The following is a 15750-nucleotide window of genomic DNA, read 5'->3' as shown; positions in this document are numbered from 1 at the left end:
GTCCCTGTCCTCGAATTTTCCTCGAATTTTCCCTGAAGCTCGAGGCTGATTGATAAGATATTGTTCGAGTTGTAGTGAAAATAACTGGTCGGTAGGGAAGGCATAGGGTGAACATAGCCACCGTGTGCCTTTCCTTCAAGGACCGCTTTCTCCTTGTTCCTCGCTGTAAACTTGGCTCCTGGTGGCATATCTCTTCCCATCTTCCTCGGCCGCTCCCCCGCGCATGGTCTGTTGGCTTTCCCTATCAGCGACGGCCTGAGTAACTTGCGAAGGGTTGGCTTGGGTAGATGAGATTGTTACAGGTATTACGGGCGGCATGGGAGCAGCAAGTCCCAACTTGTTTTGACGATGAGAGCCAGGTTCTGTTGATGCTAGATCCCGAAAGCCAGCCATTGAAGGCCTTTGCAGGTGGTTTGGGTGTGAACTAGCCTTTGTAGGATGCCCTCCGATCACCAAGGACGACATTGGAATCTGACTTTGGATATGGTTTGAGACAGTTAGTGTTCCTGAAGTAGAAAACGATGCATGCTCCTGTTTACGGGTTGTCCCAAAGAGATTCCGACGTGTTGGCAATGATTGCTTGAAGCTGCTACGAGATGTTGTATGGTCTGTAGCGTCGTCATCATAGGAAATTTCCTGTGATATTTCGCGATGACGTCTCGTAGGTTCGGAGAAGTTCCGCCCCAGGGTGTGGGGACTTGTGTGCACCGGCGGCTCTGACCGTGGAGTATCCGTAAACGTGATGGTCGATTGGCTGGTAACCCTCCGACCGCCGACTTTGAGAATAATTCTTGTCTTCCTTTGCGATGCCGGAGTTTCGGGAGCGGGAGGAGTCACAACTGCGACTGGTCTTGCCTCTTCCCTTTGGATCGTCACTGCTGTTGGCACTTGGTTGGAGTTGTCATTACCAGCAAGAGCCTTATGAGGGGCAACTCTCGAGGCCCCTGCCTCTGTGACAACTTGCACCTGCCTCTGTATTTCCGCAGACATTTCATGTGCGGAGCCAGAAGGGTTAGCAACAACGGGGGTCGCTTGACGATTGCCTCTGGCTGTCGTAGGAGTTGTATTTGCAGCTGGCACAACGGGAGGTGTTTCGCTGGGAAGTCGAGAACTGTAGATGCTGTTACTTCGCAAGGTAGGAGCCTCAGTGACATTACGTAAACCGTAACTTGAAGCGGAGAGAGCTGGCTCCTCGTCATGAGCTTGGCCCTGTGCCGGTTGCCGTCTTCGGAGACGAGCTTCCATTTCGTTTTTCATGTCTATGGCGTCGAGTGTGGCCTTGTTGGCCGCTAGATACGCGGCGGTTCTTTCTTCGAGGGTAGGTGACCCCGAGGATGTGTCGAGCGGCGGTGGTTTGTGAAGGGAAAGATCGATGCCGATGGACAGCAAGTAGTCGTTCGTCCGTGAATTACGGGACTGGGTTTCATCGGCTATTGGATCTTCCTGGTCTGCTTCATTAGCCGAGGACGAGGGTTGTCCCTTCTGTTGCTGTTCTTTATCATGCCTCGTCGCCCTGTTCATGCTTGAGTCAATGTCCATTGGAACAGGAGCAGACGAACTGGCTCCAGTGGAAGGAGGGGGCTGCTGCACAAGGGTCGCTTGACCCCTAGATGTCTCTCTAACTCCTTGTCTAGGTTCTTCTCGGTTGCCGACGGAACTCCCCGCCACTTGATCGAGTGTCGGCCTTGACGGTTGTCTTTCCTCGTTACTCTCCAATGTCGGCCTAGCCGGAGGTACCACTTCGTTTTGTCTCTGAGCCTTCCGCATGGCTTCTAGCTCATGGTTCCAAAGTCGCCGCGCTTGCAGATCCTGCTCTAAATGTACGGATTCGCCATTCAAACTGACCGTATAGTGATCTGACTGCGGAACCAGCAGCCCAAAGTCAGCAAGCCTTCTCGCTGCTTGTTCCGCCTCCTGAATGGTCAAGACTTTGCCGTTCTGTACGCTCCTGTCTGTAAGCTCCAATACCGAGCGATTCACCAGGCCCAAAGGTGGAGGTTGCATCGATGCTCTTGCCGTCTCTGCTCTTCTGGCGTTCTCGATCCTGGTCGCCCTTTCTTGCTCCTCCTTCCAGATGCGTCTTAAAACGTTGCCTACCACTTCAGCTGGTATATCCTCATCCAGAAGCCGCCCGTTAATCTTGATGACATGTCGCCCTTCGTTGCTGTCCCGGCTGTTGCTGACCCCCACGTACTCCGCCAACCACTCCGCCACTTTGTGTAGACCCATGAACCGCAAGAACGCTTGGCCCTGGCGGATGTCCTCAGAGGATACGGAGTCGGTGATAAGACCTTGCGGTTTGAGTCGGTCTAGGGCGTCACGGACTGCATCGATATCCTCGATTGCGGCCAGCTGATTGCTGAGGCTGTCAAGGACGATCATCTTGCGGGTTTCATGGTTGATCAAATACAGGAGAGATATGATTTCATCGCTGGAGAGGGACAATAACGTGCTCAGCTGCGCAAACGAGTATGGCGGTTCATGGACGGCTGTCAGATGGTAAGTGGTAAGGTATTGGATGTTCGCAGGTAAAGACGGCCACGTGGGAATCGCTACGCGTGCTGTATTGAGTATCTGCTCAAGAGACTTGATTAGCTGACATTTTGTAGACGATTTGCTTCCATAACCTTACCATCACTGTCGGATTCTCAATTTTTCTGGCATCGGTACCCTGAAGAAGTCTGTTGAGATCTTGGGATACCTGCGTAGGCCCCAACGTGCTCTGATTCTGGGAGGCATTCCAGAGCACAGTCTCTGCTTCCTTGCCTTTTTCTGCTGCTGTCGGCCGTCGCGGACTCTTTGCCCGTATGGATATTGTAAAGACCCAACGAGGTTTAGGAAGAGATACAACCAGCTGTCTGGTTGATTGAGACGAACTCCCACCGCCCATAACCATATCCCCATCGGCATCCTTTTGATCCTTTGCTTCAGCAGACGCAGACGCCGAAGTCAGAGGCAGAGGCAGTGCCGGACTCTTCTGCCCCTGGCTACTGGCCAAACTCTGAGCACTACTCCTTGCCCTCTCGACAGCAGCCACCGCCTCTTTCTGCTTCGTATGGTTTGCGTTTCTCACGCTGAGTAGCAGTCTCGACGTCCTCATGACCATATCCCTTTGCTGGAAATCATCGTCTTCGTCTTCTTCCTCCTCCTCTTCTTTTTCCTCATCCTCTTCTTCAGAGGAAGACTCGCCAACTGCCCAAATAAACTCCTGCTCACGACCTCTCTCCCACCTGGCCCTTTCCTCTGGAGTATTGGCATACTGGACGCTAACACCGCGCGACCTTCCCCTGCTTCTATTATCGACTACGCCGCCGGGAAACTCCCCAATATTCCTACGCCCCACCACTTGCTTCCTTTGCTTCAGTCGCGCAAGACGCTCATGGTACAGGGGCTCATACTCCACCATCCGCGTTACTTCCTGTTCTCTTCTCGCCTGTCGGTAGACCTTGTACACCTCGCTCGGTCCCGACCCGACGTGAGTAACAGGGTCGAGGGAAGGAAAAGCGCATTCCTCGACAAGTTGAGGGTCGAAGGGCAGGCGGGTATCGATGGGTCTGTGGGGAGGCGAGGGGGGCTCGAAGTCGGCGAAACTGTCTTCCTCCTGCCCAGAACCGTGGAAGCCATAGATTTTGGGGGGCTTACGGTTGCGCTGGGGACGGTCGTTTCCTTGGGAGGCCATTTTTGGTTGTTGGTGTTGGAGAAAGGAGAGGGGCTCGCTTTGTGAGAACTGCGAGGGCGCGATTGTCTCAGAGTTGCGGGTGATAGTTATCTTCCAGCTGACTCTTTGCTACAGAACAGGAGCGAGGTGTTCACTCGGGGAAGGAATCTGTTGCTGTCGATCCTTTTCTTTCTTCTGACAGATTATTCACCTTGCTGTCAGCTTGAACGTGTGCATAATTTTGTTTGGTTTGGGGGTTGATGGGCTGGTTTGTGGAAGGAAGGCAACTAACTATTGTGTAGCAAGCCTGATATGATATTTGCTACGCAAAGAGGAAGCTAAAGGTAGAGAAGATGACGTCCAAAGATGATGATGATGGATATCGAGGCTGAATCTTTTTTCTTATTTTTTTTTTTTTGAAGAGACAAGCGCGTGGAAGAAAATCCGGAAGTTGTGACTTAAGTTTAGTGTCTTCTGGACTTGTTTACTTGCCTGATCAATAAGATGGGAAGCGCGTCATCTTAGAGAGTTAGAACTTGACAGGAAAGAAGCGAATGCTGAAGATTGTTGCTCGTTGAGGTGTGTCGTAGTAGGAAGCACGTGTGAAGACGGGAGTTTGGTCGTTCCAAGCGGGTGGGTCAGAGGACGAGCAAGTGAATGGCCGCGAACGTAGTCATAACGGTCCGTTTCCAGGATTCCAGACCGCTAAGGTTTGTTTGTTGATGGGTCATTGTGAGATTTCATCCCATGTCTGACACTCCCACCGTGTTCCGTAATTTCAAGTGTTTTCATGGTTCAATAGGGCCGGTGTAGTTGGCAGAATGGAAGGTGGGGGTATGTAAGTTCTGCTCCGAGGGGCATATGCTTGACAGACTTGCTGGGGAACCGACGAGTAACGGTCACATATTAATTTGGAGAATATTTGGAGATCGGCCATGATGTGAATTTGGAGATTTCTGGCGAAACGAAACCTAATGTTGAATTTTTCACAACCTCAACCCTTCGTACTGAATGCGGACACAATGCCCCCTTTGGGTATGAAGTGTTTGGATTTTCTTCGCAAGGCTTGAATACGCCAAACTGATAGCAGCAAGGACCAGGAGCAAATAACGTACTTTTCTCTCGCCTCAGCTCTAGAACAATTCAACCTCTCGCTTCTGGATCGTGACATGGCATCTTCGGTCGACACCTCGTATCAGCTGCTTGCGGTTGCTGATAATTATTGTAACAAATGACGCTCAAAGCCATAGGCTAGCTTGGCCTGTTTTCTCCTTCGTTGTTTCTGTGTTCCGCCCCACGGGGAGGCAGATCCAGAAAGGGTGCAAAGTTCCTCCCCCGCGCTTGATGGATTGTCTCTTCAGACGACGAGCTGGCGCCCTTGTAGTTGCCCCACATCTCCTCATCTTCATCGTCACTATCATCATCGAAGCCGACACTCGCCAATTGTCTCTTCAACTTGTTCATCCTGCTCTCATCCGCAGCAGCGGCGGCGTCCCTATCATTGGCCTTCTGATCCTGCCAACGCGCCCTCTTCGCCATCAAGATATCCTCATAGTTCTTGAGATACCTCCTCGTATCGTCATCCCACGCCACGCAAAACCGTCTGCACAGCACGAACCTAAGCGCCTCAAGCAAGCCCACGCCCCAAACCTCAACCAGGTAAGCCACCACCACCGCTGCCGACCGATCATTCCCTGTCTCGCAACACACCAGCACTTTTCCCTGCTGGGCACCAAGACTCCTCTTGTGTACTGCGACCAAGTGCCTCACAATCGTCTCGTTCAACTTCGGAAACTCCCTGATAAGCCCTTGCAACCCACCAACCCCCACCGCCTCCACTTGAATCCCAAGTTCCTCAGTAACCTTTTTGGCTGCCGGTCCCAGCGTAGGAACAGCCGGAACCCCTTGCCCGTCTGTCCTCTGTTGTTGATGTTGTTGATGTTGTTGATGTCCTCCCCCAAGTCCAAGTCCCATAATCCGATCCCTAACCACCACCACCATCGTCACCCCTTCTCCCTTCATGAACTCCCTGTCCCTCACCACGCTCAACGGACCCAAGTAAAGCGAAGGGTCGATGATCTTCTGGGCACTGCGGCGGGCCGCGTATTCCCAGTCTGAAGCGTGGTCAAGCGCTTCCTGTGGACGCAGGCCATGGGTGATGACTGAAGCGTAATCTGAGTTGAGATCAAACAGGGCGGGGTCGAGGTTGCGCGGGGAAGGGGCGATGAGGACGGAGTTACGGCCTACAGCGCGCGTGGCGGGGATGTCGACTGTGGGAGGGGAAGGCGGGCGGGTGTCGTAGGGGGCGGCGCGGGTTACGGACTCGCGGATGAGGGACCCGTGAGAGAGTGTGTAAGGGACGTTTTGCATTTTGGGCAAGGAGATGTTATTGGTGTCGTTCGTTGAGATATGGTGAGGCCTGGGTCAGTTCTGTGTTGGGTTATTGAAAAGGAGGACCTCGGCTCGCGTAGTGACGGGCGGTTGTGATTTGCTCGACGGGAAGGAAATTGGAGAGTTGCTGGCCAGGCTCAGAGATTATGACATGTGGTTGCGACTTCCGATATATGCGAACGGGTTGGAAATCTAGTGGGAAGGAATCTAGGTTGAGATATCAACTTGTGTCGATATATGGTTGAGCCCAGCTATAAAGATGTGAAAGTGGAAGGTAGGTAGATCATGAAATTGATGCCTTGGGAAAAGCACCGCTGTATTTGTACTAATAAGGTGGCATGCGCTAGGCGGTTTTGAGGGCAAACGGTGGGAGAAGAACAATATGACCGCAGGTGTTGTGAAGGTGCTTCGAATGGCGAGCGTTCTTGCATTTCGAGAGGAACGAATAACAGAAAGCACTGTTCATCTCGGTCTAATCACAAGTGTGGTGAAGGGACGGGAGAACCTGGAGAGTGGAACGGCAGTCAAGACGGAGAAAGTCATACATAGGTACAAGTGAGATGAACCTGCAAGAGGAACCTTGATCAGATCGATTCTTAGCAAAGTATTGTGTGAATCACGCTAACTTTTGTTAACAAACAAAAACGCAGGGGACAATCGAAAATGCAGACGGGACGAAGCTGAGAGGGGAAGCCCCAACTGCATGCAATTGACCGCACTGTAGACCCTGCAGCTGTTGACCATTCGGCCCAAGCCATGGGGGAACCTTCCACTTAGCTCGAACCCCTGAGAATAGGACTGAACCTTGAAAGTCTCTAGCATCGCTACCCTGGGCTTAACTGACCATTCGGAAACACGGACCTCCCTCATTATCATGTTTGTATAAGCAATACACACAAGATGACAAAAGAGACGTTCCAGCAGTTACGAACAGGAAGACCACGTAAAGGCGTGCCATGTAGATCAATGCACCAAAAGTTACACATCAAAACCGGTGTATTCCAGTTCGCTTTCCTTCTAACTAACAATACTTCCACGCAAAATACACTGCACCATTACAAAACATATCGCCAGGCTGCGTGATACTCGTTGCTTTGTGATCCCGTCCGTAGACTCCCAATGGACTTCGTTAGCGGCCTCTTGCCTGCAAGTCCTCATTAAACTATCCTCCGTCTATAAGTGCGCTTTCAGTTCTTCATGCGTTCAAGCCGTCCGGCTCCAGGCTGCTCTCCTTGGCCAATGGCGACGGGTTCTCCGGCGTCACAGACCTGGATTCCACCTTCGGTCGCGTCTTCGTTGCCGAACCGGGAGGAGCCAGCGTCTTCTTTCTCCTGACCTTCTCCGGCGTGAGGCTCGAGCTTCCCTTTCTCGCCAGCCCGGGCTCGTCATGCTCGCCCCTCGGCGACGGTGTCGGTGTCGTGCTGCGCAAAGCACTTCCATTCATGCTTCCCCTCCTCCTGCTGCTGCTTCTATTACGCCGATATTCACTCGACACGGCCGCGGCGCGAGGATGAAGTGCCTTTTCGGACACGGAGCTGCCGTGGTGGTGATGGTGATGATGAGTCTTCTCACCCACTGCGATCCGTCGCCAGGGAAGCCACCAGAACCAGCCGCCAGTTTGTTTGCGCAGCTTGCGATCGCGTTCCTTGAGCTTGGCCCTCAACAGCGCGCGCCGCTCGTTCTCCTTCTCCCAATACTCGCTCCTGTACAGCTCCCAATTTTCCCTGAACGTGGGGCTAAACGGCTTCGCCAGTAACAGCAGCTTGACGTAGTCGCCTCCGGGGCTCAAATCCTCTTCGTGTCCTCCCTTTTCCATGTCGTGACCCACGTTCACAACCGGCAATGTCGGGTGTCCATGTCCACTCAACCCCAGCTCCCTGTCCACTTCCTTCAAGATGGCCGGCTCCACATACCGATAGCTCGACGTCGCGTTCGTGAACAGGCCGTACGTCAGAAACCAGCCGATCGTGCCCAGCGCCTCCTTCCACCAGGGTCTCTTCATCAGCACCACCTTGCAGTTGAACCCGCGCAGGCCGCGGTTGCTAACCGTCAGCCAGCGGCGAGGCCAGCGCACCCCGCGCTCCCAGATGCCCGTCGCCCAGACCAGCACGCCCGTCATGATGCCTCCCAAGAAAAAGACCTTCTCGCCCGTCTCGACGACCCAGTATACACTTCCGCCGACGCCGCTGCCGTCCTCGCGCGGGGCCAAGAAAAGGGCATATCCAAATCCTGTCGTCCACAAGCCCAGAAGGACGAGAAAAAAGGTGTGGTGGCGGCGGCGAGCGCGCAGGTCCAAGTATTGCGCCCGCAGCGAGGCTTCGAGGATGAGCAGGTTCAGGTAGATCATGGACGGCGACGAGGGCGTGTGGCTGAGCGGGTCGCTGCTGGCGGCGCCATTGTGGCTACCCTTGGTGGGCGTCAAGGGGACATTCGATGAAGCGATTGGGGTGGTGCCGCTAATGGCTCTGTTGAGGCTGTTGAGATGAGGCAGGTCTTGGGCCATCGGCGCACCCTTGACGATAGAATCGAGTGCGTCCGCCATGGCGGTACCCGTGTGTTCCCTGCTTTTGTGTGTGTGTATATGTGTTCCCGGAACTTTCGTCGGTCGGGAGATCGCGAGGGATGCGCGCAGTAGTTGCTCGATGCCCGAGGGAAGGCTTGGTCGTCGGCCCGGCCGCGTAATTGGAGGATTAGGGTATTATTATCGGCAGCCGTTTGATTCAACGTGTCACGGCAGCATGTCTGCCTAAAGCGAGTTGTTGGTGGTCGGACTTGTTCGATGTAGATTCTATAAAGCGGGAAGGGTTTTGCACAATGTGCGTTCGGGTGTCCGCGGGAAGCCCCTGTCACTGTCACGGATACGTAGGTAGAGAGGTAGGAATGCGCGGACTGGACCGGTGTCAGCCTTGTGCGACTCTTGTGTGATGTTTATTTGGTCTGAAGCGAAAAGCTGGTGATGCCTGTCGGGAATGGCATAAAATGGACCGTCTGGAATCTGTTGAGAAGAAGCTAGAACGGACACGCGCTGACTAGTTGACCGCTACCTTGGATATCCTTTCCTTCTTTCTAGGCGTGTTTTGGAAGGGACCGGACACTGCGTCACCCGTTTTCAAAGGTCTAAGGGTTTGTCTTGACCGCCTCAGACCGCTGCAGCAACCACTTGTACCCTTTATCTTGATATCGAAAAGATGCCTTATGAGTTGTAATTGTTTATTTGGTTCTAAGTGCAACGGTTTCCGTTCTGAGAAGGTGAACCGCGAGAGTATCTTGATGTTGGGGAGAAGAAATCCAAAGAAAGCAGAAAAAAAAGGAGGCTTCTTCTGCGCCGTTATGTCATTGCTGCAGGTGAACAGGGTACTTGTCAGCTTTTCGACAGAGCATGCCCTGGCGCCAATTCCCAGGTACTCCTTAGGTACCTCGAGAGAAGTGGGGAATGGGTCTGTTGTTGGATTGGGGTTTTTGGTGGCTCGCAACTGAACCTGCCATTCTCACATGCAAGCAATTGCAGCTTCTGAAGAGCACCCCCTTTTCAATGCGAAAAGGCAACCTGTCTTCTCCGCAACGAACAAGTTGAAAACCAAACTAAAGGGACCAGTCACAGAGCTGCCCAACCGAAAGCAACACTGCAGACAGGTGTCAACAATCTTTCAGACAATAGGTCGCAGCTACAATTTTCCATCGAATCACAACCAGTCTCGGGGCCAGAAAAGTTGTTGAGACGTCATCGCCTCAGATCTGGGGAAGGTGGTGCTCAAAACGAGACAATGTGGGCTGGCCTGTGGAGGACCTACACTATCGATCGGGATGTCGGGGAAACGCGCTAAAGTCCGAGGGAAAATGCGGGCAAATCGCGGGCACTCGTCCGCATCGGCCGCACTGAGTTTTTGCAAAGGGAAATGGGAACACGAACAATAACGAGCAATGGTATAAGGTAATAGATGAATCATGGGCAGAATCGAAACTGGGAACAAAGGGCCGCCAATTCCCGTCCCGTCCCCGGCCGGCCGCGATCCCAACGAACTGGGAAGCTGACGACTGATGGAACCTACGGATCTCTTCAGCATTCGTTGGGGGGCGACAACTCTGCAACAGGCCACCACAGCTTCAACAAAACCTCATATCCATGGATCACCTGGTCAGGTGAGCGGTCTGTTTCGCCCGGGGATCGGTGTTCGTCCAGATCTATAATTGGTGCCAGCAAGATCCATACATATGTTAGTGCCCAGTACGTAGTCATCACCAAAAACACTATCTAAACCGGCCATACTAGGCCATGCTTGGACATGCCGATTCCCCGATGGTCCATGTAATGCGATAGGCTAGGCGAGGGACTCGGACGCATTCGCTCGCAACTTTACAAATTGAAATTGAAGCCACTGCCATCGTCGGCGTGAACATACACTACAACAATAAATGTGTCAGCATCCTTCCGACTAATAAGGGGGACATCCGTCTGACGCGTAAACCTCCCTGCTGCCTTGAGGATGCTCAAGACATATCCTACAGCTATCTCACTTCCTAAAAGACTGAAGCTCGCCTCCGCCGTTGGGCGCTTCAACTCGACCAACTCGCCGTCCTCTTCCGATCCGACTTATACAGAATCTGGCTATCGCCAATATCGACGCCAACAAAGACCAGCTAGCACCACAACCACCCCTTCTTCGACCATGTCGGCTTCCGACACCACTCTTCCTCCTTCCTCGTCGCGGGCAACGCAGACAAAGGCCGAGAAGGATTCAAAGGCTCGCGGCGCCGGCTCTGCCTTTTTTCCTCTTGGTTACAAGGAAGCCGCACAACAATGGGTTGGTATTCCCTACCATAAATGCCACTTCGTTACTTTCACAACTGCTCAACCAAACATTTTTCACTAATACAACCCTCGCCATAGTGGTCCAGCGTAACCGCTCGCCAAGCCGAGCGCAACGTCCTCTCCTTCATCCCCTTCCTCCGCGAAGCCACCGCCGATAACGCTTCCACAGCCTCTCAACTTTCCGATCTCGCCAACGCCGACCCATTCGGCCACCGCGTATGGCGTCAAACCATGGTCCCTCTTTCCGGCAAAGACCGAGCCCTGAACGAGTTCTCGATCGAGCGAGTCGGCGAGCAAGTCGACGACACCCTCGTCATGCTGCACGGCTACGGCGCCGGCCTCGGCTTTTTCTACAAGAACTACGAGCCGCTCAGCCGCGTTCCCGGCTGGAAGCTCTACTCCCTCGACATGCTCGGCATGGGCAACTCTGCGCGCCCACCGTTCAAGATCCACGCCAAGGACCAACAGGGCAAGATCCGCGAGGCCGAGGCCTGGTTTATTGATGCGTTGGAGGAGTGGCGAAAAGCCCGCAAGATCGAGCGCTTCACGCTCATGGGTCATTCGTTGGGTGGCTACCTGGCCGTCTCGTATGCGCTCAAGTACCCCGGCCGTCTGAACAAGCTGATCCTCGCCTCGCCTGCGGGTATCCCGGAGGACCCGTGGGCCGTTAACGCCGCGATGCCGGAGCCTGAAGAGTCCGCGTACGGCAACGAGTTTACGCAGGACCAGGAAAGCATCGTCAACAGGGAGACGCCCGAGGGAGGGGCTAATACGGCTTTCATCCAGGCTGATCCCAAGGATAAGAAAGCTGTCGCCTCATCAGCCGGGAAACCCAACAACAACAATAACAACGGCACCAACACCAAAAAGGACACAGCCCCACCCCGCCGTCCCATTCCCGGCTGGATCTCCTGGCTCTGGGACGCCAATGTTTCCCCCTTCTCCATCGTGCGCATGACCGGCCCTCTCGGTCCCCGCTTCGTCTCGGGCTGGACCTCTCGCCGGTTCAACCACCTCCCTCCCGACGAAAAAGAAGCCCTTCACACATATTCCTACTCGCTTTTCCGCCAAAAGGGTTCAGGCGAATACGTCCTCCCCTACCTCCTCGCCCCGGGTGCGTTTGCTCGGTCCCCCGTGATCAACCGTATCCAAGACGTCGGCCGCCAAATAATCGCTCAACCCCCCTCCTCGGGTTCTACTCCAGAACAACCGGCAGCAGCTCCAGTCCGTGAAGCAGGTTTCCCCATCGTCTTCCTCTACGGTGAAAACGACTGGATGGACGTTGCGGGCGGGTACGCGGCTGAAGAGAAAATCAGAAAGAGGGTGGAGCAGGCCTTGACTGACCAGACCCGAACCGAAGAAGAAAGGAAGAGGGAGAACGGCAGTGCCAAGGTGGTGGTGATTAGGAGGGCGGGACATCATTTGTATATCGACAACCCGGACGAGTTTAATGAGGTTGTCATGAAAGAGTTGGAGGAGACGAAGGAGTGGGGAAGGAGGATGAGGGCGGAAGGGTTGCTGCCACCTATGCCGGTTGAGAAATAAGTTATATGAGAGAGACTGAGTGGGTGGTGGTGGTGGTCGTGATGATGGCTTCTTGGTTTGGGCTTGGTTTAGATGGCGTTCTAGGTTCCTCTTTTTTTTGTTGTCCATCTCTTTGAATGTATTTATATAGCGGCACTGTGGGATTTGGGTTTTGGTTATGCGGCAGGTTTGGGAAGGGACATCAAGGTACTATCGTGTGTGCGCGGATACACTCATGGACTTCACAATATGTGTGGATCTAGACATTCAAGGAGTTTAAAGGGAGGGAGGGTCGCAACGGCGTATGAAGTTGAGGATAGAACTTCCTGTAGATATCTTACATGAGCACACGGGGTACAATGTGGTCATTGAAATTAATGATTATAAGTCTGACTTGATTATACAAACTCGCGAAATCAATGATGTACGAAATATCTTGATAATGCATCTATTTATCCTTCAGAATGGTCTGATACATTTGATTGTTGCACCACTCTGAATCTTGAACTCGCGATCATTTTTGCGTGTCTCCAGTGAAGCAGCTCTTTCTTGGTCTTTTAACCCCGGAGATATCATTGCTAAATAAAACAACGCCAATCAAAGAAACCTTTTCACATCTTGGCTTAGACCAGATACATCCCTCGCCCTATTAAGCTGCCGCAAATCACCGAGAGTTAGAACATCTCCGCCTGGGGCCAACTGACCACCACGACGGCATCCGCGTTGTTCTGCCGCAGCACATATTCTGCCGGTGGTCATGAGTTTGAGACGAAAGATCTCCCTTCCCTTTTAAAAAATTCCACGACAACTGCCTGGTCAAGTATCAGTCCCTACTCATCGTCCGCAAGTTCCTCCACCTTCGGTGCAACATAGTTTCGCTGTGCTGCCGCTGTAGGTGTAGCAGTAGCAACTTGAGTGTCGGTAGCGGTGGTGACAGCAGTAGCCGGAGCAGGTTGGCCAGTAGTAGCGGCAAACGTAGCATTGGCTTTGGCGCTTCCCGCTGGGGTCTTGGACTTGTTCTTCTTCTTCTTCTTGGGATTGGGCTGTTTTGTTGGTCACAATTGTCAGTCAAGCACTCTTTAGGGGGAGGGGTAGATCAGCACCAGCAGAGCAAACTCACATCATGCCAAGCCCAGACAGGCTTGAAGCTTTCCACGACACTGACATCCTCCCACAGGTTCGGGAACAACCAGAAACCTGGCGATAGCACAAAGTACGTGATGCAGAAGAGGATAACCCGGAAGATAGCCATGGCGAAGAACAGACCCAAGAACATCAGGAAACCCCAACTGAGGTAGTAGACTCCCTGGCGCATCTTGAGAGGCCACAGAGGGTACAGTACCACGGCAAAGATAACGAGCAGTGCGAGCGCTGCGTAGACCTTGCGCATGACCTGGCTGCCCTCCCACAGCCACACGTAGTACATGTCGTCCTGTGCGTCCTGTTGCGGCTCGATCCGTACCGTCCACAGACCCTTGACGCGCTTGCCGCCGCCGTGCGGCTTCTTGGTGGGCGCGTGGTCGTGGCCCTCGTGCGGGTCGATCTTTGTGACGCGCAGAGCGAGCATGGACATGGGCAGCAGCTTGAACGTGTTCTCGAGGGACGCGCGGTCGGTGATCTCGGGGAGGAGGGGGTTCTTCTTGCGCGCCTTCTCGTAGGCGGGGGACTGGAGAGCACGGAGGGCACGTTTGACTGGAGAGATGTCAGATTAGCAACTGGATACTAGTGAGGTTCGGTGATGCCGTATATGCTCACCTCTAAACATGTCCTTGCGTTCGCCATTGAGGATGACAGTACGGGGCTTGAGCTCCTGGCTGCGGAGAAACTTGGCGAGAGCGATCGCTTCGGGCTTAGGAGGGCCGGGAACAATGGGCCGGGCTTGACCGGCGGGAGGGCCATGCTGATGTTGGTGCTGGTGCTGGTGCTGGTGCTGGTGGCCGTCTTCCGGAGGTGGTCCTCCTCCTCCTCCTTGTTGTTGTTGCTGTTGTTGCATCTGCATTTGTCTCATCATCATCTGCTGATGCTGTCTCTTGAGCTGCTCGACAAACTCGGGAACGGTCATGCCAGCCTTCTCGGCATCAATGGCAAGCTGTCTCTGAATCGCCTGGATTTGCTCGGGCGTGGGCATCTGGCCAGGAGGCGGCATGGGCATTTGCCCTGGGCCCGGTTGAGGAGGACCCTGTTCCATGGTGGACGAGCTCTATCGGTATTTAGCGGCGATTTCAATCTGTCGTGGCAGAGGCAGGCGACAATCGTGGTGAGTCGAGGTTCAGCAATTCCGTCCTTGCTGCACCGGTTTTTGGCGTGTGGTGGTTGATCGAAAGATGCCGGTGCACTAAAACCTAAAAGGATGACGGAACTAGACCTCCATGCAAAGCTGCGATCTGTACTTTACACATCCCGACCGCCGGGCAGGCCTATTGCGGCAGCTGTGAGCGCTAGGCCCGCGGCCATGGCCCAATGACATCCATGCCAAGACTGTACAAAAGCATACCTCACGTTTAACCCTGGCTCGGATCTTTGTCTGCTCCTGCAGCACATAACTAGCACGACTACCGGCTATAACCCTGAGTAGCAATGAGCCTCACAGGAACTGAAAGGTGGTGATGTACCAGCCACAACTGGCATCTGATAAGGTGGCTGTTAAGTAGTACTTATCCATAGTACGCCCTTGCAGGTCTCTCCGTCCGTTTCATCACTCCCCTCTCATTAAAGTGACGCGCTTCAACGAGGACCAATGATCTCCCTTCTAGGAACAATTCCGCCAAAGTCGGCGTCAGGAAGCTTGTGCAATCGTTGTTGTCTCATGGGCATCGCAATCTGCTTGCCGTGCTCGGTTCCAGTTGCCTTTCTTTTTGCTTCCAGCACCATCTTCTCTCCAGTCTGAGGTCACGGCTTCTTCCCAGCGCATCTTCGCACCGCATATTTGTGTCTTTGCACAGCAGCGACATTTAGCCCGTCTGTGCTCCGCAATCCGCGCATCTCGGCGCTTAACCCAACAACCGACCTCATGTTTACACCATCATCAAGATCATCATGTCAACATTGGCCACTCTCCGTGCTCCCCACTCCAAATCAAGGTGATAGTTGACGTTAAAGCTTGGACAGCTGGAGGCTTAGAGGCTTAGACAATTTGTTTGCCTCCTCGGCCCCGCCGTTTCCGCAGCACACCAAGAAAGACAAAGACACAAACCTCTACTTACACACAGGTCGGGAAGTGGTGTATGACGATAATAACACGAAATGGATGCCGAGAGAAGCAAGAAAATGAAGCAGAGAAGAGAGCAGACGGAAAATCACTCCGTGGGTTGCCTCTGCGGCGTCTTAAATCAATCCAACATTTGCATTCGCTGATGGAGAAACGCCC

At 53.5% G+C, this 15750-nt stretch overlaps 5 protein-coding genes across 5 annotated transcripts; 1 reads left to right on the top strand and 4 right to left on the bottom strand.

Annotated features, from left to right (window-relative positions):
* Positions 1 to 31: 31 nt before the first annotated feature.
* Positions 32 to 3815, bottom strand: NCU06329 (hypothetical protein). Its single transcript, XM_957498.2, has 2 exons — positions 2878 to 3815; positions 32 to 2489 (listed from the first exon to the last, which is right to left on the bottom strand). Exons 1-2 carry the CDS (start codon positions 3677 to 3679, stop codon positions 136 to 138), a joined length of 3156 nt encoding a protein of 1051 aa, XP_962591.1. The 5' UTR covers positions 3680 to 3815; the 3' UTR covers positions 32 to 135.
* A 671-nt stretch (positions 3816 to 4486) lies between these two features.
* On the bottom strand, positions 4487 to 6537 carry NCU06330 (hypothetical protein). The gene has a single exon (XM_957499.2). It carries the CDS (start codon positions 6026 to 6028, stop codon positions 4910 to 4912), a length of 1119 nt encoding a protein of 372 aa, XP_962592.1. The 5' UTR covers positions 6029 to 6537; the 3' UTR covers positions 4487 to 4909.
* Positions 6538 to 6755: 218 nt separating this feature from the next.
* On the bottom strand, positions 6756 to 9565 carry NCU06331 (hypothetical protein). The gene has a single exon (XM_957500.3). It carries the CDS (start codon positions 8589 to 8591, stop codon positions 7245 to 7247), a length of 1347 nt encoding a protein of 448 aa, XP_962593.1. The 5' UTR covers positions 8592 to 9565; the 3' UTR covers positions 6756 to 7244.
* An 807-nt stretch (positions 9566 to 10372) lies between these two features.
* NCU06332 (alpha/beta hydrolase) lies at positions 10373 to 12794 on the top strand. Its single transcript, XM_957501.3, has 2 exons — positions 10373 to 10851; positions 10938 to 12794. Exons 1-2 carry the CDS (start codon positions 10534 to 10536, stop codon positions 12402 to 12404), a joined length of 1785 nt encoding a protein of 594 aa, XP_962594.2. The 5' UTR covers positions 10373 to 10533; the 3' UTR covers positions 12405 to 12794.
* Positions 12729 to 15091, bottom strand: NCU06333 (translocation protein SEC62). Its single transcript, XM_957502.2, has 3 exons — positions 14139 to 15091; positions 13504 to 14075; positions 12729 to 13426 (listed from the first exon to the last, which is right to left on the bottom strand). Exons 1-3 carry the CDS (start codon positions 14569 to 14571, stop codon positions 13214 to 13216), a joined length of 1218 nt encoding a protein of 405 aa, XP_962595.1. The 5' UTR covers positions 14572 to 15091; the 3' UTR covers positions 12729 to 13213.
* Between the last annotated feature and the right edge of the window lie 659 nt (positions 15092 to 15750).

This window comes from Neurospora crassa, linkage group IV (genome assembly GCF_000182925.2).
Source record: "Neurospora crassa OR74A linkage group IV, whole genome shotgun sequence".
Lineage (NCBI taxonomy): Eukaryota > Fungi > Ascomycota > Sordariomycetes > Sordariales > Sordariaceae > Neurospora > Neurospora crassa.
This window is presented reverse-complemented; position numbering and strand designations above follow the sequence as displayed.